This window comes from Camelina sativa, chromosome 3, assembly GCF_030686135.1.
Source record: "Camelina sativa cultivar CO46 ecotype springtype chromosome 3, ASM3068613v1".
In the NCBI taxonomy this organism is placed as follows: Eukaryota; Viridiplantae; Streptophyta; class Magnoliopsida; order Brassicales; family Brassicaceae; genus Camelina; species Camelina sativa.
The window spans coordinates 10,037,727-10,059,599 of record NC_141882.1 but is presented as its reverse complement, the minus strand read 5'-3'; the positions used below and the strand labels follow the sequence as shown (position 1 = coordinate 10,059,599).

Here is a 21,873-nt window from a genome sequence, read left to right as displayed (position 1 = left end):
ATTACGTAGTATTTGAACAATATTAGAGAGGTTTATAAATTATAAACCATATTTTATAAGGAAAAAATATAAACCGCTTCCTTTTTTTTTCGCTAAAATATTATATATATTGATTGTTCAACATGGTTGAGACCAGTACACTTACAAAAAAACGGATCAGAGACAATCAACTAGCAAAATCATGAATAACAGAAATGACTAAAGCCTAGCCATATTTTCTAAAAAGAGCTCTTGTAACCATATAAGGTAACCCGTTGCTATGTACGATTGGCGACAATCCTCTCTTGTGACACTCTTAGCTATAAGGTGAGTTCCAAGATTTGAGTTTCTGTTTTTCAACACTATATTCCAATACAAATTTTTTTCCAAACTTGCTCCCAACAGAAAGGACTGCAACTTGAAGGAAGGCCATGCATTTGGCCTAAGAATAGCTCCAATAAGTTCTTTATCCTCTGAGGCAAAGATGATTTTGTTGTAGTTGAGGCTTAGCATGCTTTCAATGGACCAAATCCACGCTTGAATCTTTGCATCCTGTTTTGAAAATATATCAGCAAAAGAAATTCTGCTATGCAATAAAACAGTTCCTGCATCATTCCACAGAACCCAAGCAGCTCCACTGCTGTTTGATCTATTATCCCACGAAGATGCAGGATTGCATTTCAACCAACTAGAAGGCAGGGGAGACCAATACTTTTTTGCTTTGGACGAGCACTGAGTTACATGCTCAGCCGATACCTCCTTCAAGGATTGAGCAGAAATCCATTCCTGAACATTATCTCTGATTTTGTTAATTGTATCAGGAGGACTAAAGCTTTTCCCTTCAATGCAAAACAGATTCCTATTTTTCCAAATTTGCCAAAGAATCCATGAGAAGGCTTTCCGGATTTCAACCTGTACTTTGGTGTTTTTGCCTACCAATAGCAGATAGTACAGATTCTGATAGAGAGATTGAGAATCAAACCCATTTTCTGGACAAGGAAAGTTGAATAAAGCCCATATTTGTCTTGCTACCGTACACGAGAAGAGAACATGATTGACAGATTCTCCTTCCAAACCACATCTTCGACACCTTGAGTCAACTTTCAGACCCCTAGCTATCATTTTATCCGCAACAGGGATGCCTCCAGAAATAGCTTTCCACACAAAAGACTTTATTTTTGGTATCGTCCCGCATTTCCAAATCAAATCTTTTATATGGAGAATTGAGGGCTGCATCAGAGCTTCAGTTACCAACTCTATCTTTTCTCTTTGATAAGCTGTCCAGTAACCGGATTTAACTGTATAAGCCCCACTCTTTGTATGCTCCCAGATGAGAAAGTCTTTAGATAAAGGGACATGCTTGATTTTCCTGATTAGCTCCACATCTCCAGGATAAAAGTGAAAATTCAGCTTTGACAAGTCCCAATTCAAAGTCGATTCATCTATCAACTCATTTACCTTGAGATCCAAATCAAAAATGATATTCTTCATTAAGGGAGCCCTCATGACCCCATCCAAAATCCAGCGAGAGGACCATATATAAGTGGACTCACCATCCCCAATCATTTGTCTCAGCCCTCTTTTTAATAAGTCCCTACCATACAGAATGCTTCTCCATGCGAAAGAAGGTCTGTCTCCAAGATCAGCAGAAGGAAACTCCGAATCAGGAAAATATCTACTTTTGAAAAAAGCTGCAAACAGACAGTTTTCATCTTGCAAAATCCTCCATGCTTGCTTGGCCAACAAAGCCTGGTTAAAAATTTGAATATCTTTAAAACCAAGCCCGCCTAAATGTTTTGGAAGACAGAGTTTTTCCCATGTTAATCAATGCATTTTCCTTTTATCCTCTACTGAATCCCACCAAAATGCAGACATGGCCGACGTCAATTTCTCACAGGTCTGTTTTGGTAACTTAAAACAAGACATCGCAAATACTGGCATTTCCATTGCCACCGCTTTAAGAAGAATTTCTTTTCCCCCATGAGAAAGAGAACGAGCAAACCAACCTGACATTCTGCCTTTCATTTTGTCATGAATGTAAGCAAGCAGATCTAACTTTGACCCGCTGAAACATTCTGGGAGACCAAGGTATACTCCAGCTCCTCCTTCTTTCACGATTCCCAGTTTTTCTTGAATCTTGACCTTGACATTTGAATCCACTTTGCTACCAAAAGTGATCGAAGACTTATCCAAATTGATCAACTGGCCTGTAATTTCACCATACTCTGCAAGAATACTTTGGAGCCTTGTCGCCTGATCTATGGAAGCCTTGATTAAGAACAGACTATCATCTGAAAAAAGAAGATGATGAATTGCAGGGCATTGAGGAGAGAACTGGATACCATTAATGAAACCATCAGATTCTGCCTTGTTTAACATGTGAGCAGAGCTGGCGTGGAGATATACTAGGCTACAAGTGAGGGAGGAAAATGGGCCTCATAATTTTTGTTTTTGGTATACTTTTCTTCTAAAAAAAAGTAAAAACAATTGATTAACACAATAGCAAGATTCGAACCAGGGAATACAGACTTAACGTGGATGGGTTAAACCACTAGACCACAAGATCTTTCTTGGAAAGTCGGCCGAAAATAGCTAATGTTATTAGCGGCCGCAAGCATGTGCTTTGCTTGCTTGGCCTTGTGGCCGGCTCTGCATGTGAGTCAAACCCTCTGTACAAAGAACAAATAAAGCAGGAGACAGTGGATCACCCTGTCTTAACCCTCTTTTCGGGTTGATTAAGCCGAAAGGCTGTCCATTGATCAGAACAGTACAAGTAACAATAATGACACTAAACATAACCAAATCCACCCATTTTCTTTTGAATCCTAAAGCAATGAGAACTCCTTCAAGAAAAATCCATTCCATCTGATCGTATGCCTTAGACATATCGGTTTTTACTGCCATGAAAATCTTTGAAATATCTTTATGAGTCCGAAGACCATGGACAGCTTCGTGAGCTATTAATATATTATCAGAAATTAACCTTTCCGGAATGAAAGCGGATTGGTTTGGAGACATAATCTCAGGCAGGAGAGGTTGGAGTCTAGCCATCATGATCTTTGCAACAACCTTATATAGCACAGAGCATAAGCTAATAGGCCGCAAGTCACTCATAAGCGGAGAATTGAGCTTCTTGGGCAGCAGACAGATTTGAGTGAAATTCCATTCCAATGGAAACACAACATGTAGAAAAATTTGATTACCTCTTTGGTAACTTGTTCACCAACCACTTCCCAATATTGTTGAAAGAAGATTGCTGTCGTACCATCGGCTCCTGGAGAACTAGCAGGTTTAATGGAGAAAACTGCAAACTTAACTTCCTCCTTTGAAACCGTGGCTAACAATGTCTGATTCATCCCATCAGTAACTTTGGGAATCATCCCATCTAGAAAACTTTGAGGGTTAAAGGGAGATAAAGTCGAAAAAAGATTTTGAAAATAAGACGCTGCTATTTCCCCTTTTGGCGCCTCTGCTCTATGCATAGTACCATTGACATCAACCAGCTTTTCAAAACCATTCTTATTCATTGCATTCTTGACTGAAGCATGGAAGAACCACCTCAACCATCCATTTTGCTATGCTTTTTTGTTGCCAATGACTTTATTCTTCACGATACGCCACAACAAGTTTTGCTTTCAAAAAACTAATTCTTTCTGCAGATGGAGAACTAGAAGATTGGACCATTTCCAGATCATCTTGAAGCCGAGTAATGTTTTCCTTAGATTTGCACTCGTTCACCTTTTTCCACTTACTAAGAGACTGAGGCTTTAGTATTGGACTCACAATTCCAAGCATTGACAATTGCTTCTTTGACCAGAGGTTTATGCAAAAACCTCTTATCAAATCTGAATTTTTCTTTATAGGACTCTTGAGAAGATACTAGATTAACCAAAACTGGACGATGATCAGATCCCATTTTTGGGAGAAAAGCTTGGTTTGCTGCTGGAAACAAGGTTTACCAGTTCTTATTAGCAAAACACCTATCCAACTTGCACTGAATCCAAAGAGATCTTCTTCTACCACACCAAGTGAACTCATTTCCAGAACTAGAGAGTTCACTCATACCACAATCCTTAAGCATACACGAGAACAGAACGAAAGAAGATTCAGCTCTTCTAGGACCACCAATTTTCTCATCATTATTCAGGATTTCATTGAAATCACCCACCATACACCAACTTTCTTTACGATTAAGGCCTAATCTAGTGATTCGTTCCCAAACATCTTGTCTGAAGTGAGCATTAGGATTCCCATATATACATGAAATGAAAAAATTGTTGGATCCAAAATGAACAGACATATCCAACACATTCTTATCTTTATACAAGATCTCCATATCAATACTTTTCTTCCAAAATAAAGCAAGACCCCCGCAACTCCCAACATGGTCAACAGTAAAAACATTATCATAACCTAGCCAAACTTGAATATCCACAATCATATCCTTACAGTTCATAGTTTCCATCGAGAACATAATCTCCGGGAAGTGCTTTTTACGCAGTTCCATGAGACGGAGAATTGTCAAGTCTTGAGGCCGCCCCAAACCTTAACAATTCCAACTCAGAATGCTCATCAGATGTTGGACAGTCCCTCATTTGGGACCATCAACGGTGATTTTGCTCTCCCAGCCTTGGCAACACCTTCCAAATCACTTATTGCTTTCCTTTTACCAATTATCCCTGCCGAGGATCCCAAACTCTTAATGACATCTGCCTCCTTTATATCCTTGTTTTTACTTTTTAACCTCCTAGCTTTCTTTTGATTCCTTATCCTTGGCTTTATCTTTTTTTTGACTGTAACCGGAAGGATTAATTTCAGATGAACCACACCGAAGAACTAGCCATAAGAGAAACTAGATCAAAGGAAGAACCAGACATCTCCCCTCCTTGAGCTTCAAAAGAGCTATCCCCCATCCTGTCATAAGCTGAAAATGGGTTGTAACCTCCCTCCAAAGGAACTTGGCCCTCTTGAACATCCAAGATCGTTTTTTCCGAGTTTCCTTCTGAAGTATAACCAAAAACCCGTCCTTTTCCAATATCCACATTATGAGAGATGAGGGGAACCGGTTCCAAACTGAGGACAGATTTTTGGGTAAAAGTGGACTTTTGCATCCTCAGCCACAGACTTCTTAACTCTTTCAACCTTGATCACCAAATCCTCTCCATTTGCTGTAGTCAAGTACTGACGCATACCTTCCAACACTTCAGGCGCAATACGTGGACGTCCCGAGAGAGGATTGATCCCCACTTGATGTTCACCAAGAACTCTGAACAAAGGGTCAGAATTTGTTAAAAGGGGATTTGGCTTAGGTTTTGAAACCACATCCCCTCTTTTTTTGCCAAGGCTGTGTCTTCTAAACTCTTAAAGATTAACGGACAAACAAACGCCTCATGAGATAAATGTTGACAGTTATGGCATGTTCTTTGAACTCTTTCATAGTGGAATTTGATCTCTGCAGATTTATTATGAGGCAAACCTATAACTTTGGACTTCCTAAGCGGTTTCGATACATCAAGCCGAATTTGAACTCTCACATAAGGGTTCACTTGAGTAATATCAGGATCGAAAGCTACTTGAATAACTTGCCCAAGAATTTCACAAATTAAAGTGATCCCCAAAGCTGTGTAGTGATTGATAGGTATGTTTCGAATTTGCACCCAGACAAATTTGGTGGAGGAATCTCAGACCATCTCTCAACAACAATACCCCATTCATTGTGCGTATGGAAACCTTTTTGCAGGACATCCACTAGATCATGTTCACAAGAAAAGATGAATTGAAATTTCTCCTTAGATAACGCTATGCCTCTAACCTTATCATACTTTTGCCACTTTCTTGGCATCTCATGAATCGCTCCAGCAACTGAGTGACAATCCGCATTCAGAATTCTTCCAATAATACTTAGCTCATTCCTTTCACACGAACTGAATTCCGGAAGATCAGGAAGAGAAAATGGAACATCTTCTTCTTCTAATGACATAGCCATCAAAGCTTTATCCATAGCCGCTAACATTTTAACCGTTAACAGCAGAACTTATCTTTAATAGAGACAGAGAAACAAGATCCCCACTAAGATCTAAAGATTTGACTCGAAAACTCAAAAACCGACCAAGCAATTCTAGATATACTATTCACCGAAGAAGAACAGTAAAAAAACACTAGAATTGAAAAAGGTAAGTGGGAATCAGGATACCCAAATAGTATAATCAAGCTAAAGGGAAAAGGTGTTTTTTCAGGCTTAAGCTCGATAAACTAAAAGAACGTAACCTTTTTAGAATAAGAGTCTTAACAACAAAACTCGTCTTTTTAATAAAATAATGAAAATATTATTGGAAGAATAACAAAACTCGTCTAAACAATGAAAAATAAAAATAAACCGTATCTTAAAAAAGTTTTTTTTATTCAAATTAAATATAGGAGAAGAACAAGGTCATAATAATAAGCTTTTTACAAAAGCCAAATTTGAAAGAAAAACAGTCGAATCGAACAATTGAAGAGTCGTTAATGAGTAATATAATGACTTAATGTGGTTTGAGTTTGACGGTTGCCATCATGCATGCAATGATCAACAACATTATTTATTGCTTTGCTACTTGGATTCGGATGAAGAATCAATATTCAATTTAGTGGCTCAAGATCCAGTATATCAATTCATTATTGATTTTTTAAATCATGTTTGATCTGTTTTTTTTTTCTTTTAAAATCTAATATAATATTTAGGCCTTGAATGGTAGTAGATTTTACAATAGTTTCTAGATTTTGTTTTTCAAAAATCTATTTTTTTTCCATTCAAGTTTTTAGCCAAAATAGATTTCTTTAAAAATAGTCACCATTTGAAAACCAACAACCATTCATAGAATCATAGTCTTAGTCCCATGTAGTAGGTACATTCTAACAAATTCATTTTGTAGAAAAGCAAAAGTTTTTTGCGAGAGATAATAAGTGGGGACAGATATTTCATAAACGAGTCATGATCATCGTACCACCTCATGCATTGCCATTTTGAGTTAAGAGAGATAGTTACATAGATAAATCCCTTTTTCTAAGATAAATCACTTTTTTTTTTGTTAAGTTTTTATGAATTGAAAAATATCTCATATACAACTTAAACAAATTTTGCAAAAACAATACCATGTTTTAATAAATAAATTACTCTTTTTACAGTCTCTAGTCAATTAGAAATATTAATTTAAACTAATAAATCATATGCTTTCGAAAAATATATTTGGTATTAGTCCATATATTTTTGAAAACTGGAGAATTCCCTAAAAGGAAGGATTCTTAATTGATTTTGCACTGTTTTAATTTTAAAACCCATTTTTAATTATTTAAATAAGCTGTGTATTTCATTTTTTAGTTTCTTAATGGTTATATATATTGATCATTTGGTTTTCTATTGGAAAGTCGAAAAAACAAAAGTTATCATATTTTTGTGAATTCCCCATTGAAAATGTTCGATTACAAGCCATCAATGTGGTAGAAAAAAAAACAAATTTGGTCTGCACAATTTATATAATCTCCCATGCATAACGACATAAATTATTTAATTAATTGTTCATTAGCAGAATGCAATGGTTTTCACCAAAGAAAAATAAAGCAGAATGCAAATTGTTATTAGTTTCGCTTTTAAGCTTTGCTCAAATTTATAAAAAATCCAGAAGATGGTGACAGTTAGGTAAAACCGTAAAAAAGTAATAACTATTGTAAAATTTTCATCAAACTCTTTCTAAATAGAAAGGCCTTCATTGAGAAGATTATTATCAAACCCACATAACATAATATACTTAGAGAGAAAAAAAATATAGAGAATGACACTAGGAGGATATCTCTCTATTGAGTTTGATATCAAGTCTCCGGCGTATAGATTCTGTCAAGGTTACATGAAGATAGCGAAACCCACAAAAAACAAAGGTAACTATTTCCCATTACATATGAAAACATATGTTGATTCATAATTCAGTTAATATTTCTTGATTACAACTCTAATTGCTATATATGTTTTCACCAAAGCTTTGGCTGAGGAGGTACCTACAGAGAAGAAAAAAATTCATTTAAGAATGGAGGGCTTTCAGATCTCGGAGTGGTTCAAGACTCTCGCAATACCTTTCAGCCACAGTACTATTGATCATGAAGAGGCCAAGTCGAGAAACCCGGATAACTACAAGAAGCTCGAAGGAACCATGACCGTCATTCACACGGAAGGTAATGACGGTGGCCGAGCATTCTGGACCGTAGAGTATGAGAAGATTAGCGATGACATCAAGGACCCACGTTTCATCGTCGACAGTACTGCAATATACTTTCAGGCGATGGATGAGAATATCTTCTCACAACTTTAGAATGATCTGAAATAGTCAAACAGAGTACATGAGACTTCATAGATATAGTTTATATATTGATCATACAGTTTATAATAATTTATGATGATTGATACTAGTTATCGTTTAATAATGGTTGGCATTTAGCAAGGATTTGCTCTTGAAGCTTTCAAGATGCATAATTAATATATTGATCTGCATATTATTGTTGTATCCACGATAAATTCTAATAAAAAGGATTATTTATTAATCCATGTTTTATTATTGGGTAAGTGGCATATGTGAATTGTGCAATGTAAATTAATTGCTTATGGTTTAAGTTAATTTGGTTATGCACAAATATTCTTCCATGTAAATTTACTTTTTCAACATACTGAGTTACTAATAGTTGGTGAGAGTCATGAACACATCACACCCTCATGTATTGTCATTTTTAGTTAAGAGATTGATGAACACAATTACACAAACCCTCACCTTACAGAAACAATCGCTTTTACTCACTCATCAGTTTCCTCATACTTATACTTTTTTTTTAAAAAAGGTTTTGAAGGAGATTGAAGATTCAGTAACATACTTTGCTTAGTTCGAGTTAAAAATATACTGCATGTATTGTTTTATTATTAATTCACTACAGTAAAACCTCTATAAATTAATAATGTTGGGACTAAGACATTTTATTAATTTATAGTGATATTAATTTATCTATAAATTAATAATTATTATTTTATAGTGTAAATTAATAATTATTAATTTGTAGATATATTTTTAATTGTTTATTTTTTAAAAATTATGAATTGGAACAACTATAGCAAAATAAGATTAAACTTTCGGATGTTATAAATTTTATGGTTTAGGAATTGAACTTGTAATATTTAGAAAGCACTATTTACAATAAATTACAAATATTATAAACAAATTGACTTATACACATGAGACACATAAATTCAAATCTATGAATAATAATATCAATTCTCCTATTTTAATAATCTGTCAAATTATCAAATTGTAAATGATGCATATCTAAAAATTAAAACTTTAAATTTTAATTATTTGTATGACATGTTATAAAATAGTTTAGAGATATTATTATAAGTTGAAAATACAACATTACAATTGTTCTATAGAATTGAGCTTTAGGAGAAATATACACTATTATATCAGTATATATATATATATATATATATATATAAATTTACATAATTATTAATTTATGATATTATTGGGACCATATTTTATAAGGAGATTTCGAAAAAATTATTATCTTATTATCTTATCGAATATTGTTAATTTTTACACTGGCCCGACTTGGGACCAGCAAAATTTATTAATTTATAGTGTTTATTAATTTATAAAGTATTAATTTATAGAAGTTTTATTGTATTTATACTAATGAGGTTTTTTTTTTTATTCCAGTTAATCGCTATAAGATAAAATAACTAAACAAGTTCGAAATCGGGTTGCTAAATAATATGTGACTCAATTTATGTAAGTTGAGTGACGTGTGCTTTTATATATTTGTATTTATTCCACAACATTCACTAGTCATGTCTTAGTTCATAACGTTCACATGGGTTGATAATCGTATACTATAAAAGACAAAATAATAAAACGCGTTTTGTGTTACATGAAGCTCATAGAGCAAGAGTCATTTAAGAAGAATTTGACTAGTGATCATATATTTCTAAAAATGTATCTTAAAACAAAATAATTTACGTAAATTAGCACTTGCTAGATTGAGTTAATCGATACACAAATTAGGCTGTTGAAATCAATGTGGTCTGCAATTCAAATACTGAAGCTGTAGGTTTTAAAAAGATTCCACAGAGTGAAAAAGTTAGATGGGTGGCCTTAGGTGATTTTATTTAATGTAACTGTCATAAACCTCTGACTTTCTATATAACCACACTGAGAAGGTTATTATCAAACCCACACATAACATAGACTTCAAAAACAAAAAAAAATAGAGAATGGCATTAAACGAATCTACTCATGAGTTTGACATGAAGTCTCAGGCGGACGACCTGTTTAAAGATTTCATGAAAGGATTAAAAAACAATGGTAAGTCTTCAACTATTACATACATCTTAATTATTGATTAATCTGCGAACTATTTTTTCGACTAAACCTTTAATTTTTATGTTTCAACATAAGATAAGGTGGAGATCGAGGCTGAGGATTGGGAGAAAAGAGAAACTACGATGAATGTGACCAGCAATGATTTTTTGAGGAAGTACAAATTAAAAATAGCCGCCACCATTACTCCTATGGATGACGGTGATGGCAGTCGTGTGAAATGGAACGTCGTCAAGTTCGAGAAGATTCCCGATGACATCCACGTCGATCCACACATCTCCACCAACACAAATCCCAGAACTTATGATGTTTATCGTAAGTCTCCGGCAGAAGAATTGTTTAAAACTTTCATGGAAGCAGTAAATTATGATGGTAACTCTTGTACATTTCATGCATCCCATTGATTCATCATGTTTTCTCGATTAAACCCCTAATCACTATGTTTTCACTATAAAAGATGAGGTGGAGATCGAGGCTCAGGATTGGACGAATAGGAAAACCACGGTAAAACTCAGTTCCAGTTATATCTTGAGGAACTACAAGACGTTCAAAATAACCATCGTCGTTACGCCTTCGGAAGATGGTGATGGTAGCCACTTGAAATGGACCGTAGTGGGCGAAAAGATTTCTGATGACAGCGATGACCCATTTTTAGCCATCAACACAGCTGCTTATATAATCCAGATGATCGATGCCAAAACCCTTAAATAAATATGTCCTAACTTGCAAGGTTCGTCTACATTGCAAAACGTCGTCTAAATAAACTGCCATACATATCTATATATTTATTGCAATAAACGTTTGGTATTTTGGGATTTACGGACTCGATCGTATAGCTATATTATAATGAATATCTATTGGCATATTATTGTTGGACCGAATGATTATAATTTTTCACAACTGGGTGAGCTAATTGGCGGCTTATGCAACTTGTTTGCTTAATAAAGATATATTCTCCTTTGACCTTAAAAAATTATGGAGAAGGCAACTGAACCTAACCAAGTTGGCTACTTATTGTAAATTGAAATTTACAGAACAGAACTAATTGAAATTTACAGAACAGAACTAATTGATGTATCAAAATAAAACTAGGCTTTTTTACGGAAAGGTTTGTATACTAGAAATTATGCATATTTTTTTTAATAGAAGATATATACATTAATATTTAGTAATGGTTAAGATCCAAAAATTTTATTCGAAATCTAAAACATAAGTCTCAATGTAAACTATTCAATTTAACATTCTATAGATCTCTCCAACAATTTTTCATCGTATGTATAGTTTTTATTTGTTAGAAATTCCTTATTTTTTTTTTGTCAAACTTTTGTTAGAAATTCCTTAAAATGCCAATTTATATGATATCCAAAACTACCAAAACACCTCCACGATTTACATATATAACTACCACAAATATTTAAATTAGTAAGCGTTGGTCAAAGTTCAATAAGAGTTCAAAAGTATAAATTTCTGGTAGTTTGACTTTGAAATATACAGAGCTATGGTATTTTGCTTTAATAGAAAAATGACTTGAGGAGATATTTATTTCAAAATTTCAGAACCAATTTCAATCTACACTATAGTTACGTTGTTATGTGTTTACAATCTATCGTCATAATGAAGACTAGATCTGTTTACTTCCGCTCAATTTTACGGTAGTAAAAATGCTTTTATAGGAAAAATTGAATTAAGTTGGTCGGTGAAAAGACCTTTACTATTAACCTCTATGTATGAATACGTTTATGATGGTTACTTAGCACTTAGCACAGTGCCACAGTAAATATATATTTTTCTTAATCTTTCCACCGCCACTGATTCAGAATCAGAGAGGTAGAATATAGGGACGTCACGTGTCTTTCAAGATACAAATATGCCCATTGTTATTATAATACCAATACGGAGTATCGTATACTATATGAGAGAGATTTACAAATAAACAGTATTTTATAAGGAAAAAATATACCGCTTCCTAAAAAATAAAATAAACCATATGCCATATTTTATGTTGTTGAAAAAAAAAAAGACATATAAATATCTTGTCAGAAAAGAAAAAATAAAAATAGAATGTAAATTGTTATAGCTTGTCTTTTAAGCTTTTGTTCAAATTCATAAAGAATCCCGAAGATAAGATGGTGGCTTTAGGTAAAACCGTAAAAAAGTAATACTTAATGTAACCTTTTCTTCAAACTCTTTCTATATATAAGACACCTTCATTGAGAAGATTATTATCAAACCCACATAACAAATATACTTAGAGAAAAAAGAAAAAGAAAAAAAAATAGAGAATGACACTAGGAGGATATATCTCTGTTGAGTTTGATATTAAGTCTCCGGCGTATAGATTCTGTCAAGGTTACATGAAGATAGCGAAACCCACAAGAAACAAAGGTAACTATTTCCCATTACATATGAAAACATATGTTGATTCATAATTCAGTTTATATTTCTTGATTACAACTCTAATTGCTATATATGTTTTCACCAAAGCTTTGGCTGAGGAGGTACCTACAGAGAAGAAAAAAATTCATTTAAGAATGGAGGGCTTTCAGATCTCGGAGTGGTTCAAGACTCTTGCAATACCTTTCAGCCACAGTACTATTGATCATGAAGAGGCCAAGTCGAGAAACCCGGATACCTACAAGAAGCTCGAAGGAACCATGAGAGTCATTCACACGGAAGGTAATGACGGTGGCCGAGCAATCTGGACCGTAGAGTATGAGAAGATTAGCGATGACATCAAGGACCCACGTTTCATCGTCGACAGTACTGCAATATACTTTCAGGCGATGGATGAGAATATCTTCTCACAACTTCAGAATGATCTGAAATAGTTAAACAGAGTACATACAGTTTATTATAATTATGATGATTGATACTAGTTATCGTTTAATTATGGTTGGCATATATGAAGTATTTGCTCTTGAAGCTCTCAACATGCATAATTATCATATCGATCTGCATATTATTGTTGTATCGACGATAAATCTCTAATAAAAGGGATGATTTATTATTGGGTAAGTGACATATGTGAATTATGCAACTCATTGTCTAAGTAAGAAATCCATCTCCACCATTTACAAAATATTCCATAAAAGTAAATATGGACAAGGGCAGCTCCTAACCTATCCAATTTGATTGCTTTATTACTTTTGAAGAAACGAATTGGAGTATCCATGACATAAGAAAAAACAATGCATAATTCTAGACAGTGCAATACACATATACAGTACCTGCAGAGACATTCGTAACCAAAATGTTATTATTAGCCAATCACAAGTAAGAGACTTGTCCAATATTTCTTCTTGTTAATAAAAGTTTAGTATTCTATCATTTTTGATGAAAATTAAGTTACTCATGATATTACTAATTGAAGTCTTGAACATATGTTTAAGTAATCAAGCACATTATAACTTATACATATGATACTCAATTTTTTGGTTTACTTTTTCTCCAAAATGTAATGTCTAGTAATGAAATTAAAGTTGGTCATTTGAAATTGTTGAGATGACTTGAGCATTTAGTGACATTTATTTGACGACATTTGTAACTTGTAAGTCAGAAATTAGTCACTTTCTTTTGCTTGTTGAATGGTTTTAGTTACTTGCTAAAAAATTAAGCAGATGAAATAAATTAGCACCACAGATAAAAATATTCTTCCGCGTAGATATCCATTCTACTTTAACAGACTCGTTAGTTATTATGAACAAATACCAATTAGTGAGTAGTAAAGTAATATACTTTTAACAGACTCGTTAGTCATTATGAGCAAATTAATACCAATTAGTGAGTAATAAAAGTAATATACTTTAACAAACTCGTTAGTCTATTCAATGAATATTCTCGTTAACAGACTCATTAGACTCGTTAGTCAGACTCAAGCATTGTACATAATGAATATCCTTTATTACATTATGAAGAAATACCAATTAGTGAGTCTAACGAGTAATATATTATATTTTATATTGTACATAAAATATACATAGACTAGAGTCTGTTACTCACCGCACACTCAAGCATTGTCTTTAATCTCATATCTAACGAAGCAATCACATTTGTTTAGGCTCATACCGTAATTATCTTAGTTACTCTTCAAAATTTTTGAGAAACCTTTATAAATTTTGTTTTTAAAAAAAATTTTGTGCTTAGAAATATATTTTTTGTTGTTTATTTTAATTTTATTTCATTAGTCTTTTTCATGTGAAACTATTGGAAATTAAAAAAAAACTAAAGGAAAACAATAAAAACATGATATTTTTTAAAAATTTCTCCATTTTACTTTTCCAAAAAATATCCCCTTAAAAAAGGTTCGTTTATAAGGCATCAACTAGATAAAGAAAGCTCCCATATACAATACTAGAAAGTTACCCACGCGATACCTGGATTAAAAAAATCAAATATTTTGTATGTAAAATAATATTTTCATTAAATTATATATGAAATGTACATGATATTATTTATATATGCGTTGAAAAGAATTTGAATACTGTATATACATTTATAAGTTTATAATTATGAAGTGTGTTAATAGAAGGACAAATTTCACAAAATGCATAGAAATAAGTTTTGGTTTTAAATTTAGCACATCATTTCTAAAATTCTAAAATACTAAAATAGCATAATGCTTTTAATCTTATACTCTAAATACCAAATCATATCTCTTCAAAATTATACCGTAAATGTAAAATAGAAAATTCAAACAAAAAAATATAGATAACTATTGGAAAGGGTGTAAGCTTTTTTTGGCATAATAACGGATGTAATAAGGGTTACAGGAAAATAGACATGAAGTATGATTGATAACTCAAATATAAAAGTAGTTTTGCTTTTGTACAGGTTAATCTACTTGTTAATTTATACCACTTTTAACGATTGACATATATCTACGATAAATTATTTATTTCAGTATCATTATTTATCTAGAACACCAATTTGGTTGTTTTGTTATCTAAATTAAAGGTACATTGTTTCACTCTATCTTAATTTGAAACCATTCATTAATCATGATTCGAATAATTTCCTAAATGGCAAAATTGAATGGACAGAGAACCATAAATGTGGTCGCACTCAATCAGATTAAGTACTTCATTCGAGAAGACATTTATTTTTCAAAAAACCAAGTGTGGAAGAAATGTATATATCAAAGACTTTAATAAGATAACCATCCATGTCATGTCCCTTAATGGGCTATAACTCAGCGTTGTTAAACCCTAGATGATCTATGTTTCACTCTCTCACCATAAAATTATTCAAAATATATTAACCATGTTAATTTCTACTTTTACCTGTATATATAGGATCTCCACTGGTGAAGATATCGGATGAGAGGATCGAAGCAGTGGATTTGGAGAACAAAAGCATGTTGTACAGCATCATCGGTGGCAAAATGATGGAGTACTACAAAACATTCGAAGGAACCATCACAGTTATTCCTAAGGACGGTGGAAGCCTTCTGAAATGGTCTGGTGAGTTTGAGAAGACCAGCCATGAGATCGCTGACCCACACGTTATCAAGGACTTTGCTGTCAAGAACTTCAAAGAGATAGATGAATATCTCCTTAAGCAAAGCGCTTAAAAGTTGAATCTTTAAAATATATAAGTGTGGGTCTCTATAAAACTTATCTAAGTAAAAAAGTTAAATAAAATGGATCCTCATCATGAGTCTCTATAAAACTTACCTAAGTAATGACTTATTAATGTGGTTTGAGTTTGACGGTCGAGCACGAGCAAAGACATTGGGATCGATGGAGACGAGACGACTTGCCATCATCTCATGCAATGAGCAACAATATTTATTGCGTTGCTACTTGGACTCGGATGAAGAATCAATTTAGTGGCTCAAGATCCAGTTTATCAATTCAGTATTATTGATTTTTTAAATCATGTTTGATTTGTTTTTTCTTTTAAAATCTAATATAAGATTAGAGGATCTAAAATCGCCGTCGTCTTGTTCTCGAGGAACTACGCTTCTTCAAAATGGTGTCTTGATGAATTGGTTGAGATTATGAAATGCAGGCGAGAGTTAGGTCAAATAGTGATAGCCATTTTTTACAAAGTGGATCCTTCTAATGTACGTAACCAGACCGAAGATTTTGGGAAGGTTTTTAGAAGAACCTTAGGATGAAATTAGGAGGTGGAGAACAGCTTTGGCAGAAGGATCCAGCCACAATTGCTGGTTACCATTCAACCAACTGGTTAGTCTTTTTCTTCAATTTAAGGGCATACAAATGTTATAAGAAAAAGTCAATATGTAGATTCTATGAGGAATCATGAGCACCCCAACTAAATAAACATGTAGTAGTAGGTACATTCTAACAAATTCATTTTGTAGAAAAAGAGAAGCTTTTGGCGAGAGAGATAATAAGTGGGGACAGATATTTGTATTGTCATTTTGAGTTAAGAGACCAAAAAAAATTCTCGCTTGCAACGGAACAAAAATATTTTGTTGATTCATTTTCTTTGCTAATTTGTTAATACATATGACAATAGTTACATAGATAAATCACTTTTTTTTTTTTTGTTATTAAGTTTTATGAATTAAAAAATATCTCAAATACAACTTAAACAAATTTTGCAAACAAAAAAAAAATCATTAATTCAGAAAAACAATCCACAATACCATGTTGTAAAGAATAAATTACATTTTTTTCCAGTCTCTAGTCAATTAGAAATATTAAATTAAACTAAGGGGGATATTGGTTTAGGATTTAGAAAGAATTTTAATGACTTTATGTTTTTGCTGATTGTTAGAATCATAAAAAATTGAAAGTTAAAAATGAAGGATTCTAAGAGATTGTTTAGGAAGTTTTTTAAAATCTTGATGATTTGTTTTTTCTAATCTTGTAAAATCTTTCTATTTGATGAAAGAGTTTTCATGACTTTTGTTATGAAGAAAATGATATAAAATCCTAAACCAATAACATAAAATTTGAATTCATTAACAATCCAAGATTCTTTGGTTTTACTTGAATAACATAAAACTTTTAATGACTTTATAAAACCCTTAATCCAATAACACTAGATTTATCAAGATTTTAGATAACTTTTTACAAATCCACAACCAATAACACCAAATTTTTAAAGAGTTTTTAAAAGTCTTGATTGAATAACAACATATTTTACCTAATTTTTAAAGTCATTAAAATTATTTCTAAATCCTAAACCAAATATATATTTGGTATTAATCCATATATTTTAGAAAATGGAGAATTCCCTAAAAGGAAGGATTCTTTAATTGATTTTGCAGTATTATTATTTTAACCCATTTTTAATTATTTAAATAAACTGTGTATTTCATTTTTAGTTTGTTAATGGTCATTTAGTCTTATAAATTGATCATTTGGTTTTCTATTGGAAAGTTGGAAAACAAAATTTATGATATTTTTTTGCCTTTTTGGGAATAAGAAACTTTAAAGGGGTTATTTTTCTGAATTCCCCATTGAAAATGTTTGTTTACAAGCCATCAATGTGGTAGAAAAAAAAAACAATTGGTCTGCACAAATTATTTAATTAATTGTTCAATAGCAGAATGCAATGGTTTTTAACCAAAGAAAAATAAATCAGAATGCAACTCGTTATTAGCTTGGCTTTTAAGCTTTTGTTTATAAAGAATCCAGAAGATGGTGGCATTAGGTAAAACCGTAAAAAAAGTAATAATTAATGTAACCTTTTCTTCAAACTCTTTCTATATATAAGACTTCTTCATTGAGAAGATTATTATCAAACCCACATAACAAATATACTTAGAGAAAAAAGAAAAAGAAAAATTGAGAATGACAAATATATCTCTGTTGAGTTTGATATCAAGTCTCCGGCGTATAGATTCTGTCAAGGTTACATGAAGATAGTGAAAACCAATGTAACTATATATTTCCCATTACACATACAAAAACATATGTTAATTCATAATTCAATTAATATTTCTTGATTACAACTCTAATTGTTATATTATATGTTTTGACCAAAGTTTCGACTGAGGAGGTAGACGTTGATCTACCTTCGGAGAAGAAAAAGGTTCGGCTAAGAATGGAGGGCTTTCAGATCTCGGAGTGGTTCAACACGCTGATAATACCTGATCTCATCGACAGTGATGATGATGATGAAGACGAGGCCAACTCGCGAGACCCAGATTACTTCACGAAGCTCGAAGGAACCATGACCGTCATTCAGACGGAAGGCTGTGACGGTGGCCGAGCAATATGGACCATACAGTATGAGAAGGTTAGCGAAGACATCAAGGACCCACGTCGATGACACTACTACAAGATACTTTCAGGCGATGGATGAGAGAATCTTCTCAAATCCTTAGAATGATCTGAAATAGTCAAACAAAGTATATATCGATCATACAGTTTATAATAATTTATCGTTTAATTATGGTTGGCATATAGGAAGTATTTGCTCTTGAAGCTTTCAAGATGCATAATTATCACATCGATCTGCATATTATTGTTGTATCGACGATAAATTTCTAATAAAAGGGATCATTTATTAATCCATGTTTTATTATTGGGTAAGTGACATATGTGAATTATGCAACTCATCATTGTCTAAGTAAGAATCCCATCTCCACCATTTACAAAATATTACATAAAAGTAAATATGGACAAGGGCAGCTCCTAACCTATCCAATTTGATTGCTTTATTATTTCTCAAGAAACGAATTGGAGTCTCAAGAATAAATTGAAATTAAAATGTAAAGAGTTAGTTGAATCTCCATGACATAAGAAAAACCAATGCACAATTCTAGACAGTGCAATACACATATACAGTACCTGCAAAGACATTCGTAACCAAAATGTTATTATTAGCAAATCACAAGTAAGAGACTTGTCCAATATTTCTTCTTGTTAATAAAAGTTTAGTATCCTCTCATTTTTGATGAAAATTAAGTTACTCATGATATTACTAATTAAGGTCTTGAATATATGTTTAAATAATCAAGCACATTATAACTTATACGTATGACACTCAATTTTTTGGTTTACTTTTTCTCCAAAATGTAATGTCTAGTAATGAAATTAAAGTTGGTTATTTTAATTTGTTGAGTTGACTTGAGCATTTAGTGACATTTATTTGACGATATTTGTAACTTGTAAGTCAAAATTTAGTCACTTTCTTTTGCTTGTTGAATGGTTTTAGTTACTTGCTAAAAAATAAAGCACATGCAATAAATAGAGCTGTTAAAATGGGCTGTCCAAGTCCATTTTGACCCGTCCAACATTGTCTAATTTGATTTTGGACAAATAGCTGTTTGTGTCCATTAACGACCAGTCCATTAACGACTATGTCCACCAATACCCATATTTTTATGGACTGTCCATGGGTGTCCATTGGACAACATATAATAGATTTTGTAAAATAAGAAAAAATAAAGCATAAACATAAATGTACCAAATCTAGAATGTTTCAAACACAATGATAAAAGCATAAACATCCAAACACATAAACATGATAAATATCCAAAAGCATAAACATGATAAACATCTAAAAGCATAAACATAAACATCCAAAAACATAAACATGAACATCCAAAACACCATCATATCTAACTTTCTATTTCCACATGAAGGAGTGCTTCAAAGTAATCTTACCTTCTCTACCACCAGTGAGCTTAACTTGCACACCCTTCTCCACCACAAACTTGGCCAAATCCAAACTGCAGAAAACAACAGAGCACACACACAACTATTTCAGTACTAAGTATTATGGGTCTCTCCCAAAATCGAAACATAATATATAACCAAAATCCATGAAAACTTAGCAAATCCACATGAGATATTAAGCAAACTCAGTTTCAATCTAAGTAAAGCAACCCCAGTTTCAATCTAATTCAAACAAACCCAGATAAAGAGAAGTTAAGTTTCAAGGAGAAGAAAACAATCTTACCCAGATACCAATGGAGTGAGTCGAGTGACCGAGTAAGTTTCAAGGAGAAGAAGAGCTTCGATTTCGAGGAGGAGAAGAGAAGAATCGATTTCAAAGAGCTTCGAAGAGAAGAAGAGAAGAGAAGAATCGATTTTTAAGAGCTTCGAAGAGAAGAAGAATCGATTTGTGTTTTTTAATTTTTCACCAAATCAATTTTAACCTAGAATTTTCTGACCAATGGGCCGTATGTCCACACTGTCCGTCTTGTTTTGTCCGTAGGTAAAAACGGATCAAGTCCATTTAAACCGTTCTAAATATGGGTTTGTCCATGACCCGTTCATAATGAATTGGACATGAGCAGACCATGGACAGCCCATACATTTTGACAGCTCTAGCAATAAATTAGCACCACAGATAAAAATATTCCCCGTAGATATCCATTCTACTTCAACAGACTCGTTAGTCATTATGTGCAAATACCAATTAGTGAGTAATAAAGTAATTTACTTTAACAGACTCCTTAAATGAAAGCTCCCATATACAATATTAACTTTGTCCAAAAAAAAAAAAAATATACAATATTAGCTATATAATTGGGTGAATTAATTAAGCTGATTGTATATATATGTTTATAGCGGTCACATGTCTGTTAGGCTTATGGTTAAATTTTATAAAAAGTCGATATGGTGAAAAAGTTACCTGATCTCATCGATAGTACTAGTGATGATGATGATGACATCAAGGATTCACGATTCATCATGGACACTACTACAAGATACTTTCAAGCGATTGATGAGAGAATCTTCTCAAATCCTTAGAATGTTCTGAAATAGTCAAACAAAGTTGATCTAGAACCCTATGCATGCATATGTATCGATCATTCAGTTTATGATAATTTATGACGATACTGGTTACAACATTGAATAATGGTTGACATGTAGGAAGTATTTGCTCTTGAAGCTTTCAAGATGCATCATCAATTTATCGATCTGTATATATTGTTGTTGTATCGATGATTCTTATTAATAAAGGGGGTAAATTATGCATCTCATTGTTCAAGTAAGAAACTCATCTCCACCGTTTACTAAATATCAAGCAAATTATAACTTATACATGGTAGTCAAATTTTTTGGTTTTTTTTTTCTCTCCAAAATGTAATGTATAGTAATTGAAAATTAAAGGTGGTTCTTAGAAATAGTATATTTACATGTCGTGTTTTTTTGTAGTGATAGTTGTGTGAAAGCATTACTGACATTTATCTGACGATTTAGTCAGAATTAGTCACTTTATTTTGCTTCTTGAATGGTTTTAGTTACGTGCTAAATTAAGCAAATGTAAGAAAAATATTGCAGTACACAAATTTCTGTATTCTTCCGGGTAGATATCCATTCTACTTTAATAAACTCATTCTGAACATATAGATCAATTAGTGAGTCATAAAGTAATATAATGTTGTCATGGACGATTCACATTCACCACACGCTCAAGCTTCGTCTTTTTCTGAGGTTAAGAAATGTCTCATATCCAACAAAGCAATCACATTTGTTTAGAATCATATCTTAGTCATTTTGGTTACTCATCATAAACTTTTGAGAAGCCTTTATAAATTTCTATATTTTTTGAATTTTTTTTTTATGGATAT

The 21,873-nt window shown here is 32.7% G+C and overlaps 3 protein-coding genes, 1 long non-coding RNA gene and 1 pseudogene across 4 annotated transcripts; all 5 read left to right on the top strand.

The window, feature by feature from the left end:
• The first annotated feature begins 7,735 nt into the window (after nt 1–7,735).
• LOC109132253 (uncharacterized protein At1g24010-like) lies at nt 7,736–8,559 on the top strand. The gene is made up of 2 exons (XM_019243643.2): nt 7,736–7,890; nt 7,990–8,559. The coding sequence occupies exons 1-2, from the start codon at nt 7,788–7,790 to the stop codon at nt 8,316–8,318; spliced, it is 432 nt and encodes a 143-aa protein (XP_019099188.1). The 5' UTR covers nt 7,736–7,787; the 3' UTR covers nt 8,319–8,559.
• A 1,637-nt stretch (nt 8,560–10,196) lies between these two features.
• On the top strand, nt 10,197–11,343 carry LOC104776527 (uncharacterized protein At1g24000-like). The gene is made up of 3 exons (XM_087508793.1): nt 10,197–10,355; nt 10,449–10,685; nt 10,828–11,343. The coding sequence occupies exons 1-3, from the start codon at nt 10,265–10,267 to the stop codon at nt 11,079–11,081; spliced, it is 582 nt and encodes a 193-aa protein (XP_087364919.1). The 5' UTR covers nt 10,197–10,264; the 3' UTR covers nt 11,082–11,343.
• Nucleotides 11,344–12,507: 1,164 nt separating this feature from the next.
• Nucleotides 12,508–13,385, top strand: LOC104776528 (uncharacterized protein At1g24010-like). The gene is made up of 2 exons (XM_010500620.3): nt 12,508–12,755; nt 12,855–13,385. The coding sequence occupies exons 1-2, from the start codon at nt 12,653–12,655 to the stop codon at nt 13,196–13,198; spliced, it is 447 nt and encodes a 148-aa protein (XP_010498922.1). The 5' UTR covers nt 12,508–12,652; the 3' UTR covers nt 13,199–13,385.
• A 2,034-nt stretch (nt 13,386–15,419) lies between these two features.
• Nucleotides 15,420–15,939, top strand: LOC147946729 (MLP-like protein 423 pseudogene; annotated as a pseudogene).
• Nucleotides 15,940–18,079: 2,140 nt separating this feature from the next.
• On the top strand, nt 18,080–18,858 carry LOC147946728 (uncharacterized). Its single transcript, XR_015595445.1, has 2 exons — nt 18,080–18,222; nt 18,331–18,858. It is a non-coding gene; the product is annotated as an uncharacterized LOC147946728 (long non-coding RNA).
• Nucleotides 18,859–21,873: the final 3,015 nt, after the last annotated feature.